This window comes from Ochotona princeps, chromosome 21 (genome assembly GCF_030435755.1).
Source record: "Ochotona princeps isolate mOchPri1 chromosome 21, mOchPri1.hap1, whole genome shotgun sequence".
In the NCBI taxonomy this organism is placed as follows: Eukaryota; Metazoa; Chordata; class Mammalia; order Lagomorpha; family Ochotonidae; genus Ochotona; species Ochotona princeps.
Window position 1 is genome coordinate 16,804,103 of NC_080852.1, and position 25,918 is coordinate 16,830,020.

The 25,918-nt window shown below is 41.5% G+C and overlaps 1 protein-coding gene and 1 long non-coding RNA gene across 4 annotated transcripts in view; one reads left to right on the top strand and one right to left on the bottom strand.

The window, feature by feature from the left end:
• Positions 1-3,684: 3,684 nt before the first annotated feature.
• LOC131482821 (uncharacterized) lies at positions 3,685-18,916 on the top strand. Its single transcript, XR_009247319.1, has 5 exons — positions 3,685-4,216; positions 5,902-6,150; positions 10,741-10,961; positions 16,308-16,425; positions 18,746-18,916. It is a non-coding gene; the product is annotated as an uncharacterized LOC131482821 (long non-coding RNA).
• PTPRG (protein tyrosine phosphatase receptor type G) overlaps positions 5,434-25,918 on the bottom strand; it is a 698,717-nt gene continuing 678,232 nt past the window's right edge. For all 3 annotated transcript variants that reach the window (XM_058678459.1, XM_058678457.1, XM_058678460.1), the window contains 9 exons: positions 25,263-25,398; positions 24,646-24,792; positions 22,551-22,644; positions 21,740-21,816; positions 21,121-21,249; positions 17,312-17,458; positions 16,512-16,654; positions 6,205-6,340; positions 5,434-5,713 (listed from right to left, as the gene is read on the bottom strand). In XM_058678459.1, the coding sequence (XP_058534442.1) occupies positions 5,567-5,713; positions 6,205-6,340; positions 16,512-16,654; positions 17,312-17,458; positions 21,121-21,249; positions 21,740-21,816; positions 22,551-22,644; positions 24,646-24,792; positions 25,263-25,398 (1,156 nt within the window). In that variant the 3' untranslated portion in view covers positions 5,434-5,566. The remainder of the gene's footprint in view (positions 5,714-6,204; positions 6,341-16,511; positions 16,655-17,311; positions 17,459-21,120; positions 21,250-21,739; positions 21,817-22,550; positions 22,645-24,645; positions 24,793-25,262; positions 25,399-25,918) is intronic.

Below are 25,918 nucleotides of genomic sequence, written 5' to 3' on the forward strand. Positions count from 1 at the left end.
TGAGGGCTGACTGAGTGGAAACACCACTAAAACCTAAGAGAATAACAGAACAAAGCTGCTAGGTCCAGTACTTCTGCACCTATTTGGAAATGACTGTGTTCATAGGAAAGCCAGAAGCTATGGTTTGGGTGTGATTTATCCCTCAAAGATTCATGTGTCACAAGCTGTCTGCCCACTGTGGTGATGTTAGTAGGAGGTAGAATCTTGATGGGAGTGTAGTAGGATGTGGCTGAGGCCAATGTTGAGGGGATGGCTTCCATGAAAGGGATTAGCAGGGTTCTGCAGAAACCTTAGTTCTTCTCAAGAGAGCAAGCAGTTACAGAAGAGCAAGTCTGGGCTCCGCAGACAGTGCGCTGACTCTGTGTCAACATGCGAGCTCTGATCATGTGCTGGCACCCCAGCATAATGTCAGTGGGCCCTTGCCAGAGCCAGCCAGCACAATGCTGTTTGTACTTTTAACTTCCAAATTGTGAGCTGAAGAAACAAACCTCTTTTTTTTTTTTTTTTTTTTTTAGATTTATTTTATTTTCATTACAAAGATATACTGAGAGGAGGAGAGATAGAGAGGAAGTGGAGCTGCCGGGATTAGAACCAGCGGCCATATGGGATCAAGGCGAGGACCTTAGCCACTAGGCGATGCTGCCGAGCCCAACAAACCTCTTTTTGTATGACGTACGTAGACTTAGGTATGCCACTATAGTAATGGAAAATGGACTGATACCCAGCATGAATCCTTCATCCTACACAGTGAATATTGACAGGGACAAGTTGGTATAAATATAATTGACATGTAGGAGAATAATAATAATGCTGTTTACAGCTTAGCAGGGGAATCTTGAAAAACAAAGAGAAGTTGGATTCAAATATATAGGTTAAGAACTATCATCATTGGACCTGGCAGCGTGGCCTAGCAGCTAAAGTCCTCACTTTGAACGCTCCTGGATCCCAGATGGGCGCCGGTTCGAATCCCAGAAGCTCCACTTCCCATCCAGCTCCCTGCTTGTGTCCTGGGAAAGCAGTCAAGGACGGTCCAAAGCCTTGGGAACCTGCACCCACGTGGGAGACCGGGATGAGGTTCCTGGCTCCTGGGTTCAGATCGGCACAGCACTGGCCGTTGCGGCTCACTTGGGGAGTGAATCATCGGATGGAAGATCTTCCTCTCTGTCTCTCCTCCTCTCTGTATATCTGACTTTGTAATAAAAATAAAATCAAATCTTAAAAAAAAACTATCATTATTTACTTCTTTAACAAATTAATAAGCATAGCAAGGACACTTCTTAGTTTGCTGCCTATGCGGAAATGACTGTTAATGCGTATTTTCCTATTTTGAAAATTAAGAGGGATGGATGATATTACTGTGATGTAGTAAGGAAAACTAGTAACTTATTTTGGTGGATATAGACATTTTCATACAATGCCTCAAAACAATGAATACATCAAAAACCATACTTTATTTTATGTATACCAATACAATTTACATATTAAATAACACTATAATAGAATGATTTGATATAGTTTTAAACAGAAGAAAAAAGGGAAAAAATTCAGGTTATAAAACCCCTCCCACTGTTGAAACAAATGAAAAAAAATCACTTTTTCCATATGGGGTCAATGCAACAAATGTACTCAGTGACTAATTATGTAATTCCTATTGCACAAGTGGTAATTTAATCAATGGGAAACCCAACTTTCACAATCACTGCCTCAAAGAAATAACACATGTTGGATTCTTTTTGGAATGCAAAGATGGTTCTTGCTACTTCAATACACAGAAATTTGAACTCACATATTCACCACCAAAAAGGAAAAAAAAAAACTATGACAGAGTTGAAACTAGAAAAAAATTAGCTTTATATGAAAATATAAAATTCTATGATTTTATACCATAGATACAAAGTTCCCAGAAGATGTTTACCCAAGCAACAAAATATTTACAGTTTTAATGATTTTTGGGAATTTTACAATGAAGCCAAAGCAATACGAGTCAACACGAAGGCTGGGTTCTTTAGAAACGATGGCTGCTTGCTAGTTTTAAATGCCTTACCAGAAAAGGAGTCACTACCCCAAATGTTGGAGAGTTGCGACGTTTTACAAAATTGACTGTCTCCTTTTTTGGAGATGTTTATTTCTTAAAACTCAAGATATTTTTTTTTCTTGAAATTAATTATCCTCTGTAGAAAAATGCTTCCCTTTGCAAATATTTAACAAAAATACTAAAAACAGTTTAACAGCTAAGACAAAAGTAGTGGCCAAATATCATTATTACAATTCCTTTCTAATTAATTGTAGTATGCCTTTTTTCTAGAGATAAGAAAAGCCAATGTTGTGTATGTTAAATGACAACAAAGGGGAAGTGCAAAGGGTTAAGTGAAATTAGAGCTGTTAAAAAAAAGAGCAGGCATTATCCCTTCATATCAAAAAATCACTGGCACCATGTGAACATAACTTTCAGAATATAGGAGTTGAAAATGCATTTTCCGAAACAACCACTGAAGTCTGTTTGGATTACTTTTTCTGAAATTATGATGATTTTTTTTTTTAAGGTTTTCTTTTTTTGCTTAGAATTAGTAATATGTATCTTTGGTAAATTGGTATCTGCATTTTAGTTTTAAATACAATATATATGCATTAAAAAAGTCATAACAAGGCAGTTGTGCTGTGTCCCTATAAAATAATTAAGGTTATTTATTGATTTCAGTATGTGACTGGGCTAAAAACTCCCAACAGCCTGACCTTGAACACCTTCTTCAACTTTGTTAGACTTTTTTTGTTTTTACTTTAAATGGGCTTTAAAACTATAAAGCATAAAAATCAGGAAAACCAAATAAACTGCCCTTACTTTAGATCTGTTTGTTGACAATTTTAAGTATCATGGCTGTGGCTATCGGATGCAAGAATGAGTTCCCTTGATGGCAACAAGTACCTCTTCTCTGATGTCCAGCACGACTACTTTGTCCAGTTTCAATTCAGGTTTATGATGTGCGCATTTTGCTTGTCTAGAGCTGTATTTATACACACACACACACACACAAACACACACACACTGTAGCTTATAGATAGTACACATTAACTTGCAGTAGCTATTTCCTTTCCCCCTAAGTACAAGCGCTAATACCCTTGTTATTTACTTAAGCAGTGTGCTTATGTCTCAAAGACGGTATTGTCTTTGAAATGCTTTGCCTATGGAAAGATACATTTTTGTGAATAATAAATGACTAATAATTGGAAACACTGGTGAAAGGAAGAGGTACAGCTGACTCACTGTCTTCATTGAAATGTGTTTGGATTCCTTTGGCAAGGTGGGCAGTTTAGCGACCTCTTGCAGGTTAGTGGGTCAGGATATGGAGACTGGTTCAAGCCTGCTGTCAGCATGAAAAGAGCTCACAGGGAACTTCTTAACCATATTAATAACATGTTTTCCACTTTACTGGCTGGCTGTTTCCTCTATCCTGATTGATACCCTTAAGAGTCACAGAATTGTGTTGGATGGTATACACCTCTATGAACTGAATCCAGAAGGGAGTGCTTGAAACTTGTCTTCCAACTACTGTATATTTTCGTGAAGAAAAACCAGAGTGACCAGTGGATCTCCAACTTTATCTTTCCCTATGTCGATCCCACTGTGCCCTCTACTGGGAAGAGTGCTCAAACCCATACTCTGTACAGCTAAATTCACTTACTCTGGCCATCATCCTGCTACCTATGAGCCTTGTAGCAGCCCTGAGGTTCACGCTTGGCTGCGGGGGATGGAGCTTCCTGTGGCACCTCTGCTGAAACCCGAAGGCTGAAAAGGTATTCCTGTCGTCTAGCACATTAACAGCAAACGCCAAACACCGAGCATTTGTCTGTTTTGAAATGAGGGCTCTTTTGTTGAACCTATGTGGTGAACAGATGAGCTTAACCTGGTCTGTTAGGCAGTTCTTAAAACCTCTGATGACTTGGTCTATGCACATCAACCCTTGGACTTGGCCTGTAGACTCTGGGTCCTCCAGCTCAGCATAATAGAGTGTCCATGCTCATGACGACTCATGCTTACATGCCTACCCTGGTAGTAGTGTAGCAGCTACTGTGGCCTCTTTGTTGAAGGTTACAACCATAAAAGGCATTTTAAAACGAGTGAAAATCTGTTCTTTGCAGGCCCAGTTCTGGGGCTCATTTCAGTTCTGACAGAATCCATCCCTCAAAAGCAGACATACAGTGGAAGAAATGAGTCACGGTAAGTAGATTATTTTTCTAACAGACTCTGCTGATATTTCTTGCCAGGGTTTCTAATTTTTCTAGTCGGGACCGCAGTGTGAACATCTCTCTGGAAGGTGATCCAGATAACTGCTCTGGCTTCTAATGATCCCAGGCTGCTTTTCCTGAAGTGTAGCTGTTGTTGAGGCTGAATTACACAGAACCAAACCAAAGTGTCTCTTCGATACTACCTGAACATGTAGATAACACCTGTTTTTCATAATTCTGGTTTTCTCCCTCCAAATTAGATTTGCCATGTGTGGAAGTTTTTGATAGTCCCAAGAGTTTTGATAATACAGTGTTTATCCAATTAAATAGTAAGGGTGTGTAAAATCAGGAAATTTATTATCAAACATTTGGCAAAAAGGAAAGAAAAGAATGGTGACTATATAGGTAGTTTTTATTAGACTTCTGTGTAATAGGGAACTTCTAAAAGGACTAGTTCAAAAACTATACACCAAAATGTTCATCCTACCTGTCTTGACGTATGGTGTGATAGGTGAAGAAACATTAGTGAAGAGTAAAGGCTCTTCCACCTGTGTCACATAGTCCCATCTCTCTATTGTTAGATAGCCCTGAACTTGGGGTGCAGCTACCTCGGAATCAGAATGGAAATAACACACACTGTCCACATAGCTACTGTGAAAGCTGTAATACAGAGAGAGCCTTTATTTTGACACAACTTTTTAAGCTTTGAATAACTCTGTAACTAATAGGAAATGTTCTTCTGAAGCAGCTCTTGAGCCTCCTGATTTTGATTTTGGAATCGTATTCAAGGCCGTGACCTCACTAAACCTTCCTTGTAGCACTCAACAGCATGCTGTTCTGCCAAAGCAAATGCACATCCACTCCTTGACATTACAGAAGGCATACAGTATTGAGCAGTGCCTAGGGGAAAATAACACCAGGAGAGGACAACTCAGGACAAGTCGAGCATTGCCTGCTAATAAAATGCAACTGCTTGAGCAATAAAAAAAGTGAAAGCAAGATTCACTGTCAGGACAAAGACCTGCACTGTACTGAACGAAAAAAGTAGCATGTGTTATGGAATGTCACATCAGGGTTTGCTTTAGTATTAGATTATAGGCAGTAACACTGATCAGATAGTGCAAACTAGGTAAAACTGTTTCACTGTGTGAAATGAACAGAGGTGCAAATGCTCAGTAGGATACCATTAAGACATAAAATGGCAAAAAATAAATATCAAAACTTTTATCAGTGTAAAAAAGTAACTGGGTTATTGTATAACCTAGAGTCTGGCAAAAAAGGCCTCAAAAAAGTTGTCAGTCTCCAAGAAGTTTACAAATTCAGTGCCCTCTCGGCATTCCAATCACACCAGAGACTCCATGCTCTCCGCAGGGTCTGACTCCTCGGCGATTAGAACAGCACCATTTGTGTCCACCGTCATGGGACCGTTTCCATTTTCTTTCGTGCTGACCAAGCTGAGCATAGCCTTATAGACAAACTGGTATTGTTCCTGAAAAACAAGAGGAAGAGAGTTTGAGCCAAAGAACAGGTTGATGATTCCCCTTAAGGCAGCAATTATGACAGATACTCTAGAGAGACTGAAGATCTTTTAAACTGAAATACTTGATAATTAAGTTCCTTACTTTCTTCATGTCCTTTGCTCTGCTTGGGACCAACCAGTTCTCCTTGTTCACACAGGTCATTAACAATGGACTGACACTCTGAAGCAGAGTTTCTCACCGTCAGCATTATTTGGCATTTGGGCCAGGAATTGAGTTGCCCCAGGATGTCTTGTGCACTCTAGGATGTCTGGCAATATTTCTAAACTGTGGTCACTAGACACCTGACTACCGTCTGCATTCATGACCATCAGAAAAGTGTCCTGACGTGGCCAAACGTCCCACAAAGAGCAACGTCACCCTCCGTTGAGAAGCACTGGTCTAAATTGTGAGTTTTGTGTTTCAACTGATGTTGCCCAGGTTTTACAAATAAGTTACTTACAATGTCTGTGAATACACCAGGCCTCATAAGATTGATCATTTTTGCAACCTGGAAAACATCCACAGCATTTTCATTCTCCAGTTGCTGGGATAGGGTGGTAAGGGCACATAACATTCCTGCTGAAACCGCTCCATACCTGGAGGGAGGGAGGGAAAGGATGCTAGGTCAGATTTGCTGAGACTGAATCTACTGGAATGAAATCACCAGCAGGCCTTGCTTTGAACAGAAACCAAGAATGCATTGACCTCTAAAAATGCTGGACGGGGAAAGATTTAGAAGCTAGCATGGAGATGATACTTGTCTATGACATCTTCCAAACTGGTTGTCAGATGTGTTTACTCAATGCCTAATATGAAATGGGAGTATCCAGAGTGTATAGATCCTTCTTTCTCTCTACCTTTGAAAAAATGCAGACTAGAGAGAACAGAAGATTTAATGTTGGGGTGAATTGGGTGGTACAACAGAAAAATGATAAGCCTTGGAATGTCAGATATACGGAGAAGAGGAGAGACAGAGAGGGAAATCTTCCATCCACTGATTTACTCCCCAATCAGCCACAACGGCTGGAACTGCGCCCATCTGAAGCCAGGAGTCTCCCCCGGGTCTCCCACAGGCTTTGGGATGTCCATGACTGCTTTCCCAGGACACAATCAGGGAGCTGGATGGGAAGTGAGGCTGCTGGGATTAGAACCAGCACCCATATGGGATCCCGGCACTTTGAAGGCGAGACGAGTTGTTTAGCGTTAGGCTACCGTGCTGGGCCCTGAGGAATTTTTTTTAATAATCGCCCAAAGCTAAACTGAGTTGACAAAATAGGAAAAATCACCAGTGGAAATATGTGGTTCAAAACCATGTAACAGAATTGTCAAAGTTAGTTTCATATTAACTATTGTTGCACTGAAGTGCAATACAAATGAGGATTCTTTCTACAAAATTCTTGGAAAAATAAATGTTGTTCTTTTTGCGTCACACATACAAAGGCCAGATTCTTAACTCCAGTTTTTATGGGAACCTGTAATGTCACTAGCTTCCATCTAGGATGAGTGGCACTGCAGCTAACTGGTAGGGATGACATTACAGTTCAGGTGCCATGTCCCACTGTTCTAGAAACCACTGAGTAGAGGAACTTCTGAAATCATGTCTAATTAAATACTGTGCTGGCTTTACACGTTTGATGTGGGTACAAATAAGTCCATGATCCATTTTATCTACAAAATCAACTTCACAGCTAAAATGTGGTATGCATGCCATATTTTGGCTTATTGGTACATTTAAATATTGTGCAGTGTTTCAGCCGTGGAAAGCACAGCGTATTTATTCCTTTCCCTCTGGCTTGTTTGTAGTTTCTGCACTTTAGCAAAGAAATCATGAGTTTAAAAGTTGGGTCATATGTATGTCTATTTTGAGTTCTAAGGATGCTACCATATGTTTTCCCAAGCATTGTTACCATTCACATTGCAGCTAGCATGAGAATATTGTTCATGTTGTTTGTTTTAAACACTTTGTTAGTCTACTAGGTGAAAATCTTTGACTTAATGTTTTAATTTTCCTTTCCTTGACTACAAGGAAGGTTGATTTTTTTTTTCTCTATAGTGATCATGTCTTTTCCTCTTCAGAAACTGCTTTAATAGATTTACACTGCATAACTTTTAGGTATATCTCTTGTAAATGGGATTATAAGAAAAATTACCTATAGTCTATGTTGCATTTCAGTCTTAAGTCTCTCAACACTGTCTGTAGTCTTTCAGTCTTAGTTGCTACATCAAAGTATGTATGATTAAGTTAATATTTTGATTTTTGGCTGTTTTGGTTGTTTGAGAATGCTCTAGCCCAGTATTTGAAAGATACTTTTCTACATTTTCTTTTAATGATTTATCTGAATCTTATTCTTGGTTTAATGTAAGGGGTGATCCAATGATAGTTTTTTTCAAGTGAATAACCCAATGTCTTGGCTTTTCAGAAAAATTATGTATTTGTAAGGCAGAGTGCTTTTATCCCCCGAGTTACAACAGACGGGGCTGATCCTGGAAGAATCCCAGGCCTGGGAGTTGCTCTGGATCTTCCACACGAGTGTCAAGCTGTCCCACTCAGCTGTCGCCGCCTGCTGCCCGCTGTGCATGTTAGTGGACAGCTGGGACAAGAGGCGCAGCCAGCACTGAAGCCCAGGCACTCTGATGGGAGGCGCTGCTGTCCCAAGCAGTGGCTTAACCAGCGGCAAACGCCCAGCCCCCTTAGAGCTGGCCTGAGCTGGCCTCTTATTATAGACTTAAGATTTCAAACATGGTCTGTTTCTAAACTTTTTCCCCATTCATTAATCTGATGCTTGTGTCTCCCCATACTTAAATATAGATTCTTTAATAGGTTTGATATCTGTGGAAGTACATTCCTATTATTATAGTGCTGGGCTTCTCTACATTATTTCATCCTAAATAATTTTAGTGTTACGTACATATATATTACCACATCTCAGTTTCAGTTACACATTCATTTCAAAATGCTTACCCCTCCCCTTTTTTTGTTATTTCCATGAAAGTTTCATAGGTATAGGAATATCCTCCCCCTTTCCCCATGTTACTGCAGTGGCACAGTCATTTCATGGCATTGTAGGTATAGGTAAAGTAAATGCTTTTAAGTGTTCACCTACTCCCATCTTCTTTTGCATTGAGTTTGAAACTAGATTGTTAAGGACCACAAAACTAGATGGGATTTTGGTTAGCTTGCACACATAGATAATTCTGTTCAATTTTGAGTTTTCTGTTTGTGATTTTTTTTTTCTCTACTTCTTGGTTATCTTTTATTCTCTATAATGCTTGCCAATTTGGTTTTTATGTTAAGCAATAGGTACCTGAGATTTTCTGGTATTCCTAACAGGGTCTTTTCCTGGGGTATTTTCTGTTTAATATTATTTGATGCATAGGAAAATTCCTGATTTTCACATGGTGAACTTTAATCACAGAGCAGAACTGTGTTTAGGCTGTAAGATTTTCTAGGTAGTTGGCCACATTTTTTTAAAATTTATTTTTGTTGGAATGGCAGATACAGAGAGGAGGAGAGACAGAGGAAGATCTTCTGTCTGATGATTCACTCCCCAAGTGGCTGCAACAGCTGGTGCTGTGCCGATCTGAACCCAAGGAGCCAGGAACCTCTTCCAGGTCCCCCACACGGGTGCAGGAACCCAAGGCTTTGGGCTGTCCTCAACTGGTTTCTCAGGCCACAAGCAGGGAGTTGGATGGCAAGCAGAGCTGCTGGGATTAGAACCGGCGCCCATCTGGGATCCTGGCGTGTTCAAGGTGAGGAATTTAGCTGCTAGGCCACCTCGCTGGGCCTAGTTGGCCACATCTTTAGCTGCCAATATAAATTTTGCTTCTTTTCAGTGTCTATGCTTAATAAATCTCTTTTTTTTTTGTCAGGGGGTAGTTAGGTCAGAGTCTAAACAGTTTTATATTTTTGAGCTGACCGCAGGTACCATGTGTATCTTTTAATGGTCAAATTTCTAAGTGTTAAGAATATTGAATACTGGGCACTGATAAATAACATTTATCAAAATAGAATGCTTTCTATTTTTACATTGCTCTAATTATATTCTTTGGAGGGGGAACAACATGGATTGGTGTTATTTCCAGTATGTGTATGTATGTATGAATATTTAATATAGGTATCTTAATAATGCCCTGAACTCAGTTTGTTGGTCATGTTTAACCAGCTCTTCATTAGCATTTATTTTTAATACACTGGGTTTTCTTGATATTTTGCTTAGTTTTGCATTCATATTAAAATAGCTAAGATTAACAAATATTTACCATTCTGATGCTACCCCTTGTCTGTTTTAGAGGAGGCTTAAACCATTCTCATTGTTGAAATACAGCATTGGTCAGGATTTGGTGGACCCTAATGTTTTTTTGTTCAATTTTTAGTAACAAGTAATTTGTGGTAGAATACTGTGTCTAGATCTCGTCTGAGTATCTCACGTGGGGCAGGTTCATCCTCACAATAACCCTAGAATATGGCAACTACTCTTTCTCCTTGGGGTTCAAAGAATCAAGTAATTTTCTTTTCCTTCTAGTATTTTCAGAGAGAGATCTTATACTAGATAAGGACTCCTTAAATTATACCACCTCTGCCCCTTCATTAGTTTGGTTTTACCCTTCCTTTTTAAAGATTTATTTATTAATATTACAAAGTCAGAAATACAGAGAGGAGAAGAGAGAGAGAGGAAGATCTTCTGTCTGATGGTTCACTCCCCAAGTGACCACAACGGCTGGAGCAGAGCCAATCTGGAGCCAGGAGCTCTTCTGGGTCTCCCACGCAGGTGCAGGGTCCCAAGGCTTTGGGCCATCCTCGACTGCTTCCCCAGGCCACAAGCAGGGAGCTGGATGAGAAGCAGGGATGTCGAGATCAGAACTGGCAACCGTATGGGATCCTGGTGCGTGCAAGGTGAGGACTTTATACGCTATCGCGCCAGGCCCAGCCCTTCCTTTTTTATTTTCAAGATTTATTTTTCATTTTGAGCACGGATGTTACAGAAAGGAGAGAGAGATGGTCCATTCACTGGTTCACTCTCCAAAGGGTGGCAATGGCATAGCTGAGCTGCTCTGAAGCTGGAAGCCATGAGATTCTTCCAAGGCTCCACACGGGGGCAGGGCCCCAAGGCGCTGGACTATTGTCTGCCACTCTCCCAGATATAAGTAGCGAGTTGAATGGGAAGTAAAGCAACCAGGACACAAACTGCTGCCCAAATGGAATGCTGACACCACAGGGTAAGGATTGGCCTGTTACATCACTGTGCTGGCCCTGATTTTACCATTTACTGCTTCGTATTTTGCAAGGGGTTTATCTGGTTCCTTTTTTAAAGATTTAATTATTTGTTTGAGACTGGGTTAGAGAATCTTCACTTGCGGGTTCTCTCCCTAAGTGACTGCAAAGGCCATGACTAGTCCAGCCCAGAGACAGGAACTTACTCCGAGTCACCAAGGTGGGTAGCAGGTTGGGAAGCTGGTTGGCACTGGTGCTGCTATGCCAGCTGCCTCTGGTTTCCTGTAATCAAAGAATGTGACTTGCTTGTAAATGGCCTGTCAGAGTTCTGGCAAGCATTTAACTTACTCTCAGCTCTTTTTAAAAACTATCTGTGGTCAGAAAAGTCAGTTATGGAGTGTGCTGTCCAAGAGGAATAATGTTGCTTATCTATGGGTAACCTTCCCTGTATTAGCCACTGTTAACAGGAAGTACCTAACAACGAGGCTTTAAAACTATACTAGAGGGCCCAGCGGCGTGGCCTAGCGGCTAAAGTCCTCGCCTTGAAAGCCCCGGGATCCCATATGGGAGCCGGTTCTAATCCCGGCAGCTCCACTTCCCATCCAGCTCCCTGCTTGTGGCCTGGGAAAGCAGTCGAGGACGGCCCAAAGCATTAGGACCCTGCACCCGCGTGGGAGACCCGGAAGAGGTTCCAGGTTCCTGGCTTTTTTTTTTTTGTTGACTTTGATATGTTTATATTATAGATACAATATGTAAAAATCCTCACACGAGACTCCGTGTTCTCTGCCCGAAGAACCAAGCCGTCCTTCCTGGCCCCCAGCCCCTCGGCTGGAAGCCGCTTCCCTTCCAGGCCGGGGAGCCAGGGCCTCCAGGGGGCCAGGACTGTCCTGGAGCAGCTCCAGGCCCTGGCTTGGATGGATCCCACGGGAGGGAGCCTAGGCCTGAGGAAAGCCAGGAGCAAGACAGGCGGGAGAGGGTGGAAAAGCACCTCCTCTCCTCATGGGTCCTTCCCCTCTCCCACCCCGGGAGCCAAAGCAACCCCAAAGCCGAAAAGGAAAAGAACCTCAGAGCCTTTCCCCAGCAGCCAACGGACAGTCTCACTTGGGGAGTGAATCATCGGACGGAAGATCTTCCTCTCTGTCTCTCCTCCTCTCTGTGTATCTGACTTTGTAATAAAAATAAATCTTTAAAAAAAAAAACTACTAGAAATTCAAGTAAATCAATGAAATACACAAGTCCTATTAATATCTGTTATATACATAGCACTACAATGAAAGTAGAAGGGCTGGAAATAGAAGGCTCTTCCAGAAGCTCTGATTGCAGGAGGACTGCGGGTGCTTATTGCACTTCATAGATGTGATGCTGAAGTGATAACGTAACTGAGATCAAGCAAGACTGTAGAGAATATCATTGGCCACTACTTTAAATACTCTGGGTATATTCATTTATATCCATTTTAAAACACTGAGGAGAGCTGATGCCATGGTTTAACTAGTTAATCCTCCACCCGTGGCGCTGGCATTCTGTAGGGGTGGCTATTCATGTCCTGGCTGCTCCACTGCCTGTTTAGCTGTGTGCTTATTGCCTGGGAAATCAGTGTAGGATGGCTTAAGTCCTTGGGTCCTGCACCCACAACGGAGACCCAAAAGAAGCTCTTGGCCTCAGACTGGCTCAGCCTCAGCCATTTGCCGCAATTTGGGGAGTGAGTCACTGTAAATTGGCACTTAAAAATAACTCATTAAAAAACAAAATAACACTGAGGTTCGTACATAGTACTACATATAACATCTATTGCCATTTAACTGCATATTTTAAATAATTTGTTAAATTGCTTGGTTTAAAACCGTATATAAAATCATAATCATGCAACTAAAAGTTAGGACCCTGTCATGGTGCAGTAAGTGAAGCTTGTCTTAGAAATTAGTGGAGCGGGAAGGAAAACTCATTCCTGTGGTCTCGATTTCTTATCTAGGGACAGAAAATACTTTCACAGTCTGACAGTAATGGTACGGATCCATCTCCGACCACATGATGACAATGATGCACTTCATCATTAAGGTGTTTGTCTTCAAATAGAAATAGGGTCTTTTTTGGTGAGTTTTATTTCTAGATAAATCATCTGAGAACAGGTACTAAAAAGACACCTGAGCAGACCAACTAGGTAAGAAGAAACTTGTCCTTGCATCAGACGTAAGGAAGTGTTACCTTTTTTTAAAAATTTATTCGTTTTTATGGGAAAGGCAGATGTACAGAGAGGAAGATCTTCTATCTGATGATTCATTCCCCAAGTGACCCCAAGACTGGAGCTGAGCTGATCCAAAGCCAGCAGCCAGGAACCTCTTCCAGGTCTTCCATGTGGGTGCAGGGTCCCAAGGCTTAGGGCTGTCCTTGACTGCTTTCCCAGGCAACAAGCAGGGAGCTGAGGGCTGTTGGGATTAGAACCGCCACCCAACTGGGATCCCAGCATGTTCAAGATGAGGACTTTAGCCGCTAGGCCACTGCGCTGGGTCCAGTCCTACTTTTGAGTTTACAAACACTTTGCATATTAGTTTTACAAGTTGACTGTAATAATGCAGATCATAGATGAGCTTAAAAAGCCAAATGACTTTGAGCCAGTGCCTGTAAGAGTATGTATATCAGTTACGGCACAGAATGCATTCATGTAGCAGCACCCACTCTGCCATAGTCTGAGTAAGTCACTGATGGTGGACTCAGCAATGTGGAAGTGACAGAAACACAAACAGTTCTGGGACATGAGACATGGGAATGATGTGTGCATTGGTAAGGATGTGGTATCTGTTTAGGATTTTGATTAGTACCTGTGGGATCAATTCAACATGGTCTCCAAGAAAGCAGTTTTCTGAGGAAAGAAGCAGCATTTGCAGGGGCCAGGCAGAGGAAGGTATACTTGGGAGGTAGAAAGTATACCTAGACTGGACTGCGAAAGATTGGGAAGGAGATGAGCCGGATTCCCAAGGGACTGTGATATGTTTCTGGCTGTACAACTAAGTGCTTGTAGGCCAGAAAAATCTGTGGTCCACAAGGAGCAATTGTTTAAAAATTTTAAGTTGCTTTTGAATAATATGGAAATATAATTTCCATGCAATTAATATATTTCCTATGAATGCTAAGTGAGTTAACACATTTCTGTAAATGATTTTTGAATCTAGGCCCAAGGACAAGCTACGTTTGATTAAATCTAGAGGTAGCATATATAGTAAGTACTTACACAAAGCAAAAGTCACTAAGTAAGAAAACTGTAACCAAAGGTGAATCCAGGTAAGTTCACTTAACAGTTCCATGCAGTGTTCAATGGTGGTTGTGATTGTGTTTTTTCTCTTCCTCTATCCTAACCATGAAGTACAAGATTAGATACCTGACAGTTCCTCACAGTGTTACCATAATAGTAACATCCATCCTCAAACTGGACAGTAGCCTTACACTTGGGCCTGGATTAGTAAAGACTGGTGACATCTGGAAGGTATATGCAAAGCTAATGCAAGTGAGTGGGGGCAATATCCAGGAGCAGCCCTTGACTACTCTCCGGTATACCACAGTGAGTTACACCAAGCACCCTGTCACAGGCTGTGCGTTTCTTCTATTGCCATTTTCAGGGACTGATCTTACAGTGCCATTTAAGTGATGCTGGCATGGTGGCTAGCAGTCCATACGGGCACTGTTATAGCCTGGCTGCTCCACTTTTTTTGTTGTTGTTGTTGTTGTTAAAGATTTATTTGTTTTTATTACAAAGTCAGATATACAGAGAGGAAGATCTTCATCCAATGATTCACTCCCCAGGTGAGCGCAACGGCCGGTGCTGTGCCGATCCAAAGCTGGGAACCTGGAACCTCTTCCAGGTCTCCCACATGGGTGCAGGGTCCCAAACTCTTGGGCTGTCCTCAACTGCTTTCCCAGGCCACAAGCAGGGAGCTGGATGGGAAGTGGAGCTTCCGGGATTCGAACTGGCACCCATCTGGGATCTCAGCACGTTCAAGGTGAGGACTTTAGCTGCTAGGCCACGCTGCTGGGCCCTCTGCTCCACTTTCATTTCAGCTTCCTGCTTAGGACCTTGGAAGGCAGTGGAGGATGGCTCAGGTCCTTGGGCCCCTTTACCCACGTAGTAGATCCAGAAGAGACTCCTGGGTTTGGATCAGTTCAATGCTGACCTTTGCAGCCATTTTGGGAGTGCAACAGAGGAGAGAAAGACAATCTGTCTCTTACTCTTTCTGTTAATCTGTATTTCAAACAAAATGTTTAAACAGTTGTTTTATTTTCATTGTGTTTGAAAGGCACAGAGCGAAAGTTGCTCAAATGCCTGCAACAGCCAGGCCTGGGCCCGGCAGCCAGAGCTCATGCTGGATCTTCTCTGTGAGTGACGGGCTTTGCTGGCCCCAAGATACATACCAACAAGGAGTGGCATCACACATGAAGCTGGGATTGAACCCAGGGATTCCAATATGAGAAATGGGTTCTCGAGAGGCCTCTTAATAGAAACGTTTTGTTAAGATGGAAAAAACAATAATAATCACTAAGCTATCCATCCATCCTAATTAAGTTATATTCAGGCCTTGATTTTGGAATAGTTAACTGTTCCCTGGGAAAGGTCACAAAACTCTTGTAAGTAACAATAGCATGGCCTACCTCAAATGTGGAAGGGAATTTTGACTTGAGCTGAAGGTGCTGACACAGGCTCAGTCCCCATATGTAACAAACAACTGTACTTTCAAGAAATGTCTTGTTACTGGACTAGTTGACAATTTGTCGATCAAGGGAGCTACTGTGGAACTAAACTAGAAGTGACAATGTGTAATAGGTTTCATTCCAGCTTAATGTTTGGGAGATTCTAAATGTGAAAGGATTACACAACTGATGTACAGGTTGGCTTCCTGCCACAAAGTGCCACTGCAAACATCTATACACCAGGGGTGTGTTCCTTTGTACTCAACTCCAGCCTTCTGTATTTTAACGTCACTTTGACATTTAGAAGTCTGGGACTATGCACAAGTTATCTTTTCCCTTTGAAGTCCATGTTCTTTACCTTTGAACCCCAAAAACTACGGTAAGCCTTAAAAGACATCATTACCTCTAAATATTAAGATCAAAAACAGTAACTTTACCATATACAGCAACTCAATCATGATTAAACAGCTCCTTCCCTAACCCATAATTGCTAAAATTCAGGGTAAATACTTTTTAAAAAATTAACTAATTAATGTGAAGGATTACTAATAAATTCAGTAGTAGTTATAATCAACGATGATAAATATAATTGGATATGCCAGTATAAGCTATTGAAAGCTCAAGGCGTACAAGTCTACATTGGAAAATTAAGCTATGGCTTTTTTTTCTAGCATATACATTCTAGGTGAACTTGAAGACTTCTGAAAGAATTTGCATGTTGCAGTATAAACAGAACCTCAATATGTGGACAATTTCATAAAGCAGAGGACTGTCACAAGCTGAGAGAGGGTAAGTTGTAACACTTTGATTCCCCTTCCACTATAGCAATTCAGCAGAAACAAATACCTGAATTTTTTAAATTAGGAGATACCTACTCGTCATGAACAATGGTGGGGCCATCCCGTGTTAAGGCCTCTTCCTTGATAACATTGATCAGTTCAAAGGTACTGCTTATGGGGGCATCTGGATTTGGCCATTTGGGACACTGAAAGTGTCGAACTTCTAGGACGTAGTCATCCTGGAAACAATACAACTTGAGAGTCACAGCCTGTCCTCTATTACTTCTCAGAAGCAAAGTTTTGTTGTGTTATCTATCACAGATAACTCTGAACAAAGTTAGGTTAGCCACAGTGCAACTAGTAAGACTGAAAAAGCTAGACTGACCATGCTACTGCTGGTCACGGTAGTGAAACAGAAAAATCATAGTTTGAAGCAAGTGTCTCAAGTGACAATAACCTGTGTGACTTATCTAAAGAACAAAGCAAGGAAGGGTTAGAGGAATCTTGATGCACTAATTCAAGAGGGTCCTCCCTCTTATACATTCCACAGGGAGGAGCTATAATGCATCTAAATGTTTACTAGGAAAAGGAAAAAAAAAACACTGAAAAATGTGCTATTATCTCTGCAGCACATTGCAAGGCTTGCACTTCTGATGGCAAGAAAATACTGAGCTGTAGTATATTGTTTTTATAACTAGGTCAGCAGACCAATTTGTATGCATGCTGAAATAGAGGAACCACTGCATTTCATCTAGTTAGCTGGAAGAATATTTGAGGAAAGAAAATAATGGAAAAATGTATGTATTTAAAATTAAGTTTCCCTCAAGTGCCCTGGCCCATCTCGAGGATGGAAAATTACTTCTTTGTGACTTGGAAGGCACTGAAGTTGGGGTTACCTGTGTAGCTTCAAGGATGAAGTCATGGATGATGATTTGCTCTTCGTTAGAGAGGCACAGTCTGTCTTTGCTGATAAGGGTGACCGTAAAGGCCTCGCAGTTCATGGATTCCTCTCGACTGGGCCAGTACACAAACTCATCTTCTGCCTTTGGGAAGCACGGAAGAAAAAAATTAACTCAGCAGTGCCCTGGAAGAGTCGTTTTACATTTTAGAATGATTTCTGCTATTTACCATTTTTGTGACCCTCAAATCATCTTTTGCATTGAACTGATAGAATTATATCCCTAGCCAATGGGGAATTTGATGGCAATTGTGTTCTGTCTTAAAGTATATTTTAATAACGATTTTCCAGCATCTCCCAATTGTTACTGTAACTGCCAGATACCCCCTGTGCAGGGGCTGTCAAACCGGGATGGAGAAGTATTCCTTTTAGTGCCTGCCAGGTTCGCAGCAGGATCTTGGGACACTGATACTACTTTAACTAGCCAAGGAACACTAAGAGTTATTTCATACAGTTATGGTAACAGTTACAGAGTTGAGTAATATTTTGCAAAGGACTGTCATAAACATTGTCCATCTTAATTTTTATAATATCCCAGGAAAGATAGGGGGATAGCCTTTAAAATTAATTTTGTTGTATGTATTAAGATATATATGTGATATTTTGGGATACCCCTAGATTTTAAAGTTACTATGAGGCAAATTAATATTTCTGTCATTACACATAATTACTCAGTTTGATAGCAATCTCAGTATATTCTACGTATTCTATGCTAGCTCTCTAGACTCCACATTACTCACACCTGCAGCTCTGCATCCACCGGGCACCATGTGCCTCCTTCCCCCTTTCCCGCGCTACTGACCATCACTGCTTTGGACTCCAGCTTTGTAAATTCAAATTGTTTGATTCCACCTGTCTGTGCGATCATCACTATTACTGCTTGGCATAATGTCCTTCAGTGCCCCATCATGACAGATGGCAGAATATCTTTCTAGAGTTAGTATATTCATAATGTGGTTCTTCATCTACAGACATGTAAATTATTTCTCCAGGTTACTGTGAAAAATGCTGAAATGAATGGGTGAGTACAGGTTCCCTTACAGGGTGATAATCCCATCTTCTTTTGGTGCATGACAGCAGCTGCTGGATCATATATTAAGCTTTAAAGAACAGCCAGCATTAGTGAGGGCACAGCAGGAAAAGCAGAATTTTTGGACATGCATGTTGCTTTTCCTTTGAATTTTTAGAAACAGTCACTCTACAAGGAGCGAGGAGGTATCTCACAGTGGGTTTCACTTGCTTTCATAGGATAAACGATGCTATGTTTTCATGCACTTTTTAGTGACCTTATTTGAAAAATGAGTAATTTTTTAAAAAGCAGGAGTGATAATGAGGTTTTTATAGTTAATGGGATTTTTTTCTATCTTTACAGATGAGAACATCAAGACACCAAGAGGTTCGCAAATGGTCTAAAATCATACATCTAATAAATGGTAAGGGACAGAACTTTTTTGGGAAAAGTTGGCATCAGTAAGGCTTGTTGGCTGTTAGTATAAACCACTCTTTTCAAAGTTAATCTGTCAATGTTAAATTTCATAACAGAGTCTTTCACACTTGAATCCAGCAAGCTTCAAATGTTTATCCAACTTGATTAAAAATAGATATTCAGCCTTGGGGCTTGAAATTTTATCCTGCAAACTCTGGATACTCCAGAAAAAGCTATTTGTTACAATAATAGTGCTCCTCCCAAACTCGGCAAATTATGTAATTGCAGCTCCCCAGCCCCGCCCCAGCTAAAATGGCAAACTGGAGTATGTAGATTTCTATGGTCATTTTCCTGAAAAATGCCTAGTCAGTCTCATTGAAGTAAAAAATAATTCTGAATAATGTTCAAAACAAAGAATGCTTTGTTAAGTCTTACTGCAACACTGTAAGATTAATCACCCTTTCAAGTTTCAACATAACTTATTGCCAAGTACATTTTTATTTTTAAAGCTCCACATAAGGGGAAACAGATTAGCAATTGGGTTAAGTCTATACAAAAGAAGTCTGTAACTGTCTTGGGTTTTAATGTTTGCCCAAGGAAATAGAAGTCTGACCTTCCAAACAGATATTGAAGAGATGAGGCAATGACAGAGAGGGCATCTAAACTTATCATGCGCAGTTGAGGCATGGGCTTGTGAAGCTGCATAAATTATATCTGTGTCTTAATTTCCATACTGGAATGGTAAGAACAATTTCAGATTATCTCAGAATAGTATTAAGGCAAGATGAATCATTAAGCATTTAATAGTAAACTAGCATAAAGGCTACCAAAGGAATTTTAGTGACAATAAAGACCAAAAAACCAACTTTTGAATACAGATATTGAACTAGGGAATAAGTGTTCCTCTTGAAAGACTAAACAAAATGCATACTACTTAACTCAGCAGGCATGCTCGTCTCATGGTTGTTTTGCTTACAAAGATTTTTTAGCTCCGATGTCTGGGCATCTGTAACAGGGCTTTCTGAGTTAGGAACTACGCAGGGAATCGTGGTCTTGTAAAGTGATAGTAGTTTTAAGTAACCATGTAAAAGAATCTAGATATATCATCTTAAAGAAAAACTGCAAGCTCCAGCTTTTCGTCACCGGCAGGAGAGGGGCGAGCACGCTGGGCTGTGGGTCGCTCCTGTCTGCAGCACAGCGTGCGCTCCCCAGCACCTCTGCACCAGCTGGCCCCTGGGTACACAGGCACTGGTCACTGTCCTTCGAGGAGCAGCAGTAACAAAATACTGACTCATCCAACAACTGAACGTTTTCACAACCTGCTATGCCTCCAATTTCCGCATGCCAAACAGAATAGACCCCAGTTGCCAGCTAATTTGGAAATTACACTCCAGCTTTGAGCCTAAGATTCTCAACTTGGTTGCCATTCCGTCATACAGAAGCAGCCTCAGTGTTGTGAAGCTGGAGCAGAATGCGGCAGCAACGTCAAGTTCCCACTGACTGGGCACACAGTCAAAGGCATGTCATCAAGACTAGGGTTCAGTCACATGCTGTGCTTTCTCGAGCAAGAAACACATGAGTCCCACGTTCAGGAAGGCAGAGCCTCTGGCTTTTGACTTTATACCTTTGTGGGCTCTCAAGCCTGTGTACTAATTGAGCTAATTCTGCAGCTGCAGTATGCGTGAGATCTGAGCACAGGTAACTCAGTCATCCTTGTACTGTTTACACAAAGAGGGAAAAAGAAGCATTTAGGGTTCATCCAGGTCTTAAAGAAGCCTTCAAGTTGCAGCAAAGTAGCACTTCCGTATCTCATCTCTGAAACAACTTCCCTACAGAATAGGGAGACTAACTGTACTTCTGATGCGGCAGTGCGAAAACATTTTTGTGATCTAAGATGGGACATGGGCTAATGTCATGGAAAAAAAAGGTTTTGGAGACCAGTGTCTCAGTTCCATTCCTGGCTCTGATCGCAGATGCCCTTGGTTCAGTTATCTCCGCTGCTGACAGGACCAGTTGTTGCGGAGATTCAGTGGCGCTTGGCGGGCAGGATGCTGGTCTGAAGTCATATTGATGAGGTTGGTAAGTGCATCTTTTGGAAGCCTCCTACCACACGGGAGGACACCTACAGTACTACTGGAGGGGGATACTGACTTACTAAGGAATGTAGGTGCTGCACCAAAAAGGGCAGTATTGGGCCATTCTGCAAGGAATTTCCCTCTCCAGCAACAGACTCATACTACAGCCCTGTGGCAAGGTATCAAAGCAATTTATGCTTGTAGCCTCCTGGGCTCATTAATATATAGCAGATGTGCTCTACTTACCAAGCTCTGGTTGTCTGGCAGCATGACAATGATCTGTGCATTATGATCCCAGATCATTCGCCAGAAATCTTTCGTAGTATGTGGCAAAGGATGCTGGGTTATAATAAATTCATTGCTCCTATAATAGCCCTGTAGTTGGAAAGACGAAGAAGCAGTTACTACGAGTGTTTCATTCTAAATTTGGTGGTGGTAAAATGTATTCATGAAATAAGCATTGTTGTGACCACAGTGCCGTAATTGGGAAAAGCATTCAGTACTTTTGGCTAATTTTCAGATATGCTTCTGCTGCCACTGCACAGACAGTTTTGCTCTCTACATGCAATTCGCTTCCATTTGCCCCTGCTGTTTTTACTTAACAGCCATTTCAACATCTATGCAGAAACTAAATGGCTGAAGTAAAGAATAAAACCAATTCGCTAAGATTGATTTTGCTGCTTTTTTCGTACCCCCACTGATCAGGAAGCTTTTGCTACATGTTTCAAGATAGAGAAATCTTGATGCTTGTGATATGGCACATTGAGTAATTATTTCAAAAATAAAATCATTCACTAGGTGGTATCTGCTCTTTAACACCTCTCAGTTTAATTGAATGTATTTATAATTAGCTGCTGACTCTCACCATGATGTAAGAAGCATTAATATAATCTGTTCCTTTCATTCCAGGCACCGGCGCGAGACCCACTCGAGCACGCTCAGCTGTCACAGGAGAAACAAAACCACCACATTAGCCGTACCACACAGAACCAGCCACTCTGCGCTTCACTGGGGAAAAACCTCTTCCACTGGCTACCCCCTTTTCTGCAGCGTTGCTGCTCATACCTGAGCAAGGCAGACTGTAAAAGGACGACACAGGAATTTTAGCATGGCATCTGTGCTGTGGGAGCGGTCAGAGAACACTCTGCCTCTGTAGTACAGAGGGGGTGTCGGGTCATTTTGACCCTAATTTGATATTGTTACAACTATACCCACATACATGATTCTTTTCCAACTCCCACTCTCTAGCTCTTTGCCTTCGAAGGGTTTAGCAAATGATGGTCTTTGGCCTTTTCCAGTGAAGTTACATCTCTCCAGAATCAGCCAGGCCTGTGTTTACTCGGCTACACCCAGAGTTATTTATATAAAGGTCACTAACAATAATGTCTCGACTTCAATATCCACAATGACTTAATGATGGACATTTGTCATATAGATTCTTTCTGGCACTCTTACACTTCTAAGGAGTGTTAATGCCACAGTGATCACAGATTATTTTTAGGATAAATTTTTTTCATTTCCAGATGAAATGAAGTTCTATTTCCTATTAAATAGATTAAGCAGCTTGGTGCCTCCTCTCCCACTTTCATTAAGCTGCCCTAAACATCATAATTTCCTTTTCGGTACTGGCTGCTCTTTACATGGTCATAGAAGTCACATTGATCGTAAGGTCTCACATGGCACGACTGAAGAGTTCCTGTTCTTTTCTTTGTTACACTCTTTCTGGGCACTAAAGCATTCCACATACTTGGCGTTACATTGTGTGACGAGCTGCAAGAGAAGCAAAGTTTCAGTCTTCACTCCATGGCATAATTGATGACATTTGCTTTTCAACTTTTGTAAAAGGATACCAGTAATCCGATTACTGCTGCTAGACACTAATAATTGGGAGAGTCCAGAGGACAGCTCTGTGTCATCAGTGCTTTTCAAAGTGATTCCGGCTGTACCGCTGTCACTTTGCTGTCAAGCCCGATGTGTCCTGAAGATAGGTGGTGAGTTTTCTGTTCCATGATGTTACTGCTGTTTTGACTGAGTACTTCCCTAATGGTGAACAAGACTGTTTACTACTATAAGAATTACTTTTAAGATTTGGTTTTATACAAAGGCAGAGTTACAGAGAGATACCTTCTATTTGCTGGGGCATTCTGAAGCTAGGAGCTTCGTATGGGTCTTCACCCGGGGTGCAGAGGCCCAGGTACCTGAGCCATTTTCTGCCATGTGGTCACCTTAGTACAAAGCTGGATTGGAAGTGGAGCAGGACTTGAATTGGCACCTCTTTGGGATATGCTGATGCCGCAGGCCCTGATCATGTTTTTAAAGAAATGAACAGGCTCTGGCTATATTTCTGTTGAACTGAGCTTGTTCAAAGGCCACTATGATTACTAAGCACAATAATGACATCATTCTTAGTGTTTGTGCAGGCATCTAACCTAACATGCTATGTGTAAACAGTCTGTTCCCAAGCTTTAGTACTGCTGTTAGGGTCCCTAGATGAAATCTCATTTTGTAGTTTTTCAGTTTTCTACGGTTTGAGTTCCAAAATGATTATTCCTATAAAAACACCAATCTCCTGGTTTCTAATGGTTATGACTAATTTCTTTGATGAATTTTCTTTTTCAGCACTGTTGAGCATCTCTCATCTAAAGGTGTTTCAAATTCTTCCCACATTTTTGTGTACATATAGACACCTTGATGATGAGATCAAGTATAATCAGGAGATTTTGTTTTTATATTACACATGTGATAACTTTGGGTAACTTTACAAAATTTTGTGCACAAGGGGCTGATTTAGTGGCTCAGTGAGTTAGGTTCTCACTTGAAATGTAAGCATCCTTTATTGGCACCGGTTGGAGCCCTGGATGTGCCCGCAATACAGAGGCCCTGGAGGAAGCTCCTGGCCATTGTGAGCACTCGGGGAGTGACCCAGGGGATGCAAGACACCTCTTTCTGCAACTCTTTCAAATAAATAATTCGTAACAGAAATTTCCATTTGTGATATACACTTTAAGAGTGTGTTAGGATTTTGAATTGAGGTCTAGCCTCTATTACACAGGTGGAAAAGGCAGAATTTAAAACATGTTGGTAACTATTTCCTAAGACCTCATTTTCAACATTTAAAATGCTCCACTGGGTTTCCAGACTGAACGTGGTGGCATCCTCTGTGGTAGATTTCACGTCACTTGCTAAGATGGCCTCACCTGTCCCTGCACTGAGGTGCCAGTGAAGGCTTCAAATTCCATGCACTGCACTGCTTTACCACAGACACTAAAATTTCACAGATTTACCTTATTCTTCTCTCTTTAACACAAAAGGAGAAATTGCACGTAGAACAGTGTGCCAAAAAAATAAAATTTTAAGCTAATAGGAATTTCCAAAACAGGCTGCAGAAACAGGGAGCAGGTGACGGTTACAATCACTCCTGTGGCTTTCTGAGCCTGATTACTATGCAGTGGTGCTTATGTAAACCTTACCTGCCTTTCAACTGCCAAAAAAATTCTTTGCTTATCATTATTGCTTAGTGATGTTTCTCTAATTCCTCAGTTTTAATGAAGAAGCTGATATTTGTATAAGGTGTACATTCTATACAAAATATAGCACAATACAACTACCTGAATACATAACTTGTCACTGATGGGTCACACTTCATTTTCCTATACTTCACACTAAAGGAACACAATAATCCATTTCAGTCTACCTGAGAGTGACCCCTCAACTCAAGGCCGCCTTTTAACACTGCTTCATATTAAAGGAATGTGCTCAGAATGTTACCACCTTAAATTGCTTCTCCAGTCTTGTTTTTCCTCCTACTCCTGGTATAAGGATGCTGTTGACATAGCTGTGCAGCTGACTGGAGGATACTTCAGTCTCCTTTCCCAGAATGGCTTCCAACAAGGCATCATGGATGAAGATGTACTGCTCCTAAAAGGTACAATTGGTGTTAGGGGGAGGACTACCCAGTCATTACATCTCCCTTCACTCTGCCCCTACGAGGTACCTTCCAGAGAAGCCCTTCAAGCATCTAGGTTATTCTTTCTCACCTTGGTGTCTCCATTGTTAGGGGAGAGAAGGTGTCAAGTGCAGCCTCTAACTCCCAGGAGGTCCCATGAAGGACTTTAGAACCATTCCCTGTCAAGCATGTTTCAGGCCAGTCACCATCTTTAAAAGTATCTCACAAGGCCCTCAATGTAACTTTCTGAAGTACTTGTGCAGTTACTGAGAAATCCAAATATTAAGGTCCAATCAGAAATGGAAAACAGGTTCAAAGAGAAGGTGGTCCTCTTCTAACAAACCTGTTCAAACCCTCAAGAGTGACTGCGTCCTCGGTTCACTCCCCTTTCAGTTACAGCAGGTGCAGGTGTCTCAGCAGGGCGCCGGCCGGGACCCCTTACCTCCGTCTGCACGAGGTAGTTGCGCTGTGTCCTGATGTGCTTCAGGAATCCCAGGACGTTGACTGTGCTTTTGTCTTTGATCTGCTGCAGCATGCTGTCTATTACAATGTAGGTACCTGTCCTGCCAACACCGGCACTGGAAGACATGAGGGCACTCAACTGGAACGTTTTTATATTATCATGTCATGAGGTATACAACATATAATGCAGTTAGAAATAACCTTGTTGAGATAACCTCACAGTATAGTCGAAATATGAGGGTATTATGAGGGTAGCATTGTAAAACTACTGGGATATTTTTCATATTGTAGGTCTCGAAATGGAAATGGGTTTTTATTCCCTCTTAATGTAGGATTGGAAGAACATTGTGGGCTTGCTTCTTCAGTCTCCCCACACAGCTCAAGGAAAAGTCTGCAGCCAACTCCTGGATGCAGAGGGACGTACCGGCCTCCATCACAGTGGCTGGCGTCCTCACAGCACAGCCACATCTCTGGATGCTCCTGCATTTGGTTCTCCCTATCTCTCAGTCTGTTCTGTTAGCAGCCATTATCCTTTTTAATAAACTCATTGTTTGCACTTGCACTGCTCCCCAGTCTGCTTCTGTTGCTCACAGCTTAGACCCTGACTAATTGTTTCAGCAGTACCAAGTGCTTGCT